Source organism: Salvia miltiorrhiza, chromosome 1, assembly GCF_028751815.1.
Source record: "Salvia miltiorrhiza cultivar Shanhuang (shh) chromosome 1, IMPLAD_Smil_shh, whole genome shotgun sequence".
Lineage (NCBI taxonomy): Eukaryota > Viridiplantae > Streptophyta > Magnoliopsida > Lamiales > Lamiaceae > Salvia > Salvia miltiorrhiza.
In genome coordinates this window covers 137,050-142,593 of record NC_080387.1, presented here as the reverse complement: position 1 = coordinate 142,593, position 5,544 = coordinate 137,050, and the positions used below count along the sequence as shown (strand labels likewise).

Genomic DNA, 5,544 nt, shown 5'->3' with positions numbered 1-5,544 from the left:
CTTTATACGTTGATAGAAAGAAGCTCACATAATTGAGAGTGTAATAAAAGGATTCCATCCCACGAAACTTTTCCTCCTTCCTATAATTATGTTGGGGAAAATTAGGAAGGTCAGAATATTTTGGAATGGTGTCAACATTTTTTTACCTTGAGTTTGAATCAATGCATAGACAGAGCACTAGTTGAGTATGATTCAGATTGTCCGCACTTGAAGCTACCACTTTGCAGAAAACTACTTCATTTTAACCTTTTTCCACTTTACCAACCCAAAAAAGTAAAAAAGATAAAATGCAAATCTAGACCAAATATTTGTTTTCAAAAACAATTTAAATTATAAATCTCATATAGTGTCAATCGTGATAAAGAAGGTGGGTATTAATAAAGAAAGAATGAATGCATGAATGAGACAGTCGGCTTTCCGTCTAAATTCGCAGCGCGCATGACTTTCTTTTTTCACATTATCTCAACACCCCTACAACATTATGTGGTTATGGCCGCGCCACTACCTATTATAGTATCCCCCAACCAATCCTACTATCCTAGCTCAATTAGTAACATATTCCTCCTCCAATCAATAAATTGGGGCTTTGAGTTAGTACCACACAAAAAAATAAAGAATCATTAATGATTGTTTAAAGAAAAATAATTAAAAAATTCTACTTTAGTGTTAATAATATTAATATTAAAAAGTAACTCCAACTTTGATCTCATGTTAAACATTTAACCCGAATTTATTATAACATGTATTTATCTATGATATACTACAATTTATAGCCCGAGTCAAAATATCCAATTAAATCATATACAGATGAAAACTGACTTGAGTTATAACCTAAACAATGAAAATGAGTATAGACTACATTTATAATAACTGTAAATTTGAACTGACAATATCAAAATTCGATCTATTTTTCTAAAATTAATCTTAATAGTAATATAAAATTGTTCCATTTCAAAGAAGAGAAACTTCTAACGCAGTAAAAGGATTCGAAGGATTTTGGTGAACGGAGCAGAGTGAGACTAGCAAACAACAAAACCAAACTAAGTTAGCCTGAGTAATTTCTCTTCATATATACATTTACAACAGCAAAAAAGTGATGCGACCCCTCAAAGCCTCATGGGCGACAAGACAACACAAGTAATCTTCTTCCATTTCAACTATTACAGTTTTTTTTGTCAAATCATAAAAACAAAAAATGGTCAGGTAGAGAGGGTACATAATAAAACTTTGTTGATCACTGCTACAATCAAATTTAATAAATACAAGAAACCTGAATACCAAGAGGAGAGATCATCACTTCGAACGAGGTTACAAACATATTTCAATTCTAAGTAGCCTTTTCACAACACAAGGACCACTATTATATATTACAATCCAAGGAATGCACATTGCTTTCTCGCGTGCTCGGGAATCAGCTTCCCCAATAACTCTGCTGGCACGCCCTTGAGCTCTGATCAATGGCACCAGGAGGAATGAGTTAGATAATGTTACATATGGAAATTGAACATCAATTATGGAAAGAAGAAAACTGGATAGCAAAAATGAAATGACAACTCACCATGTGGCTTGAAGTTGAATAATGGCGGAACAAACCGCCCATTGGGTAGCCTAACATTTGGATCACGCAACTCATCAAAGAATGGATGGACCAACGCCTCCAACTGCATCCCAAATAAGCCAACACAGCACAGAATAATGAGAATGGTTATCTCTAGATTCATTAACAACCATAGAGACATAAAAGATGGGAAAAGTTAAGAATGCAACATAGATAAGAAAGAGAATCTCGACAGCCCAATAATACCCTATTCTGTCACTCCCAATTCAATCGAACAAGAATCAACAGAGTTGTGTAACCTTGACAGAAAAGGTTTGCTCAAGAAACTTAAACTACATGGAAAGACCAACATTCTCCAATGACTTATCATACTCAGTAACTTCAGAAGCACATGTGTTTTTCAACAATGTTTAAAAGTAAATGCACAAAGTTGTATTCAATGCCGTAAATGTATGTCCTCAAACAATAAAAATAAATGCTCACCGCAGTGCACCGCAGATTTGGAGAATACTGCAGTAGCCTTGAAACAACATCGACAGCCTCAGGTGGCATCCGCTTGTGAAATATCTGAAGATGAAAAAGTCTGTCAAATCATGCATGACGTACATAAATTATCATCTATGAAACAAGAAGTGAAATGTCATTACCTTGTGCCATGGGTGAGCTTTTATTTGGGGAAATTTGAATTCAGTGTAATTGGGGTTCATGCATTTGATCTCCTCCCTTGTTGGAGTGCCCAGGACCTACATACAAAGAAGTGTGTAAAATTCCTGTACATTAGCTTAAATTACATAAACCATAATGGACCACCAGGTGCTTCAAATCATAAATGGTACTATTAACATAGTAAAGATCAACCATGATTACCTTAATAATTTCAACGAGCTGATCAACTCCACTTTCACCAGGGAAAAGGGGCTGAAATAGAAATAGAACTTCTGCTTAGCAAATTAAGAACTTCATCAAGAAAGCAGTTAAAGGAAAAATGCAGTTTAGTCACCAACCTGCCCAAGCAGTAATTCAGCCAAGACACATCCAGCAGACCAGATGTCAATGGCAGTAGTGTATTCTGTTGCACCGAATATGAGTTCGGGAGCACGATAGTACCTCGAACATATATATGAAATGTTTGGTTCTCCTTTGACCTACATATTGAATCAAATAAGATAAGTAACATTACTAAGTTAGAGACCTAAAGATGTCTTGATCAGAGGTGGGAAAGAATGGTGCTCACCAGTACTTTTGCACTTCCAAAATCACATAACTTCACCTGATGGGTGTGTGGGTTAACCTGTAGACAGTGGTGATAAGTAAGTTGTTTTGTACTTTTTATGATTATACATTAAATTGAAAATAAATTTACCAATAAATTTTGTGGTTTAATATCCCTGTGGCACACTCCAACGCTGCCATGGATATACGCTAGTGCTCTGAAAATCTGCCAGGTAAAGACACTTTAGCTTTAGAGAAAAGATTCAGCTTGTAAAACAAGTCATAGCTACTTAAATCTGGAACACAATGCCCAGACATTTCTACAAAATTTAACAATAAAATGCAAGTGTGATTAAGTATACCTGATAGGCATAAAGTTTAACATATATCATTGGCATCCTCTGACTCATCTTGTTATAATGTCTAATCACCCTATGAACAGTCTCAGGAACATACTCCAACACCAAGTTAAGGAAAAGCTCATCCTTCTCAGTCGTTGAGAAGAAACAATGCTTCAAAGACACAACATTGGGGTGGTCTAGGAGACGCATGGTTTGCAGCTCACGATTCTTGTACCTCTTATCTTGAAGAACCTTTTTTATGGCAACAGTTTCGCCTGTTTCTAGACATTTGGCCTGAAAGAGAACATCAGAAGATATAAGATATGCAGAATTGTGAACGCAAGGAAGCTATTTTTTTCCTTGCACCAGCAAAAGAAGAAGGTATCACAACAAACAGTACCTGAAACACTACTCCAAAAGATCCCTGCCCCACAATACGCTCAGCCATATAACTGATTGTCTGAAAAACCAAGTAGTCAAGATTAGCAATAACAAAGTTAACAAATCCAGCACAATGCAAATACTGAGTATCGAGCTTAACCTGTTTTGGTTGGCCATTTCTGCCCCCAATTGTGGTCACAATTATGTGACCAGTTTCTGTTCCATTACCATCTACAACAGCCGGTTCCATATCCTATGACATACGGTTACAGTTAGCACATTTATAAGCAATGACCTGTGACAAAAAACAGAATGGAGATTTTATCTTAATTATTTGTACCTTGTCATCCCTGAGTTTCATCTCATTCATCTCATCTGGCAGCTTATCCAGTCCACCAGGCTTTCGACCAGGATCTCTTACACCAGTCGGAGGAGCTACACTAATTGAGGCCATTCGCTTTAAATCGTAACAATTGAAGCAGGCTTTCTCACCAGTTATACCGTCTCTGCTGAAGAAGCTGACTCAGAACCTATCTGCAAGAAACCCAACTACAGTTAACAAAGATCTTCATAAAAGTAAAATTGCAAGAATTCTATCAAAACACATAATGAAAGTCTAGAATTATTACATCAAACAACAAGAGACAAGCAGCTACAACCACCACTCCAAGGATATTTGTGTTTTAAGTTAGTAAATGGATTAACCATAAAACTGTATACGCGCTCATATATGAATATGAGTTTAATAGGTAAATACAGAACCAAAACCTAAAATCTGACTTCAAAGTATAGATATCTAAAGTATCTCTAGAATTACAAAGCAAAAGGTAAAATTAAAGCGCGCAAAGTTTCCTGCAGTTTCCATAAGAATCACAACGGAAAATAATAATAATAATAACAATTATAATGATCTGTACCATTAGATCGAGATCTAGGAAGTAAGACAGCTATTATAAAGTCCGGAAAACCAGATTTTATGAAATATTCCCAAAAATAAATACCCCAACTTGTTCCACTACAAGAGCAAATCCAACGAAAACGAGAATAATCAGAGACAAACAACCCTACAGCGAACACAAAAAGGAGACAAACGTACAAAATCAATCACAACCAAAAAATCAGCTAAAAAATCCAGGCAAATCTCCAATCGAAACTCAAAATCAAACAAGCTTCAAAAAATTAAACGAGAAAGATGCAAAAATCCAAGCACGCAGACTCATTCAGCTAATAAGACTTCCAAACCGACGACGCATCACAAAAAAAAAAAAACAAAAATCAAGCTCACCGATCCAAAACCGCGCCCGAAGAAAACAAATCAACAAAAAACTCGTCCACCGCAGAAATCGTCAAAAAATCCGCGACGATTTTCACCTCTTTTCGCCTGAAATTATCAGAAATTGTTTTAATGGAGGTAATGCGAATAGGCAGCCAGCTATTTGATGGGAGGGGGTCAGTCAGTCAACACGAAAATGACTCCGCCCCCCGAAAGCATATAATAAAGTAATCAAATATTTTATCATTTTTAATTTAATTTGGAGGGTGAAATTGGAAATCAACTTGCTTTATTACTAGTGCTGCGCTATTACTTTTCTTTGCTTTTGACCGTTCAAACCCTTTTGCTTTTTCGAAAAATTTCTTTTGTCAGTCATTTCCTCACATTTTATTATACGTTTTCTGATTCATTCAAAACCCTAATTGGCCCCTTTCCACAACGACGGGCTAATCTACGAGAATCAAACGCCACGCCGCCGTTTAATCATTTCCTTGTTATCTTTTAACGCATGTGATTACTGCAATTACTCTAACCTAAACTTTTATGATAATGAAGTGGTTAATTATCAGGTCTAGCTAGCTATTCACACATTATTTGAATCGTGATTTAGGAAAAAAAAAAGTTCAATTGAATTTAACAAATTCAAGACTAAATTTAAAATCACAGATAATATTCGCATCTAATGTATTTGACTATAATTTCTCGATGATTACAGTTCCTTTAGGCCAGCAGCTACGATTCTAATCTTTTCATGCTTCATAACCCAGCAACAAATTCGG

General features: G+C 35.8%; 1 protein-coding gene across 2 annotated transcripts; it reads right to left on the bottom strand.

Annotated features, from left to right (window-relative positions):
• Positions 1–1,020: 1,020 nt before the first annotated feature.
• Positions 1,021–5,113, bottom strand: LOC131016568 (shaggy-related protein kinase alpha). Of its 2 annotated transcripts, none has more exons than XM_057945287.1 (13): positions 4,778–5,113; positions 3,833–4,026; positions 3,653–3,745; positions 3,512–3,571; positions 3,133–3,405; positions 2,922–2,996; positions 2,793–2,849; positions 2,563–2,703; positions 2,426–2,476; positions 2,206–2,301; positions 2,042–2,125; positions 1,559–1,661; positions 1,021–1,450 (listed from the first exon to the last, which is right to left on the bottom strand). In XM_057945287.1, exons 2-13 carry the CDS (start codon positions 3,944–3,946, stop codon positions 1,368–1,370), a joined length of 1,230 nt encoding a protein of 409 aa, XP_057801270.1. In that variant the 5' UTR covers positions 3,947–4,026; positions 4,778–5,113; the 3' UTR covers positions 1,021–1,367. The 2 variants fall into 2 exon arrangements, with proteins under 2 accessions (XP_057801270.1, XP_057801274.1); XM_057945291.1 differs by having other exon boundaries at positions 3,833–4,022; positions 4,778–4,977.
• Positions 5,114–5,544: the final 431 nt, after the last annotated feature.

Excerpts from the sequence above, each read along its gene's own strand:
- LOC131016568 (XM_057945287.1), bottom strand. The coding sequence starts at position 3,946 with ATGGCCTCAATTAGTGTAGCTCCTCCGACTGGTGTAAGAGATCCTGGT. Across the intron at positions 3,406-3,511 it reads CTTTTGGAGTAGTGTTTCAG|GCCAAATGTCTAGAAACAGG; the intron begins GTACTGTTTGTT and ends GTTCTCTTTCAG. Across the intron at positions 2,126-2,205 it reads AAGCTCACCCATGGCACAAG|ATATTTCACAAGCGGATGCC; the intron begins GTAATGACATTT and ends TTTCATCTTCAG.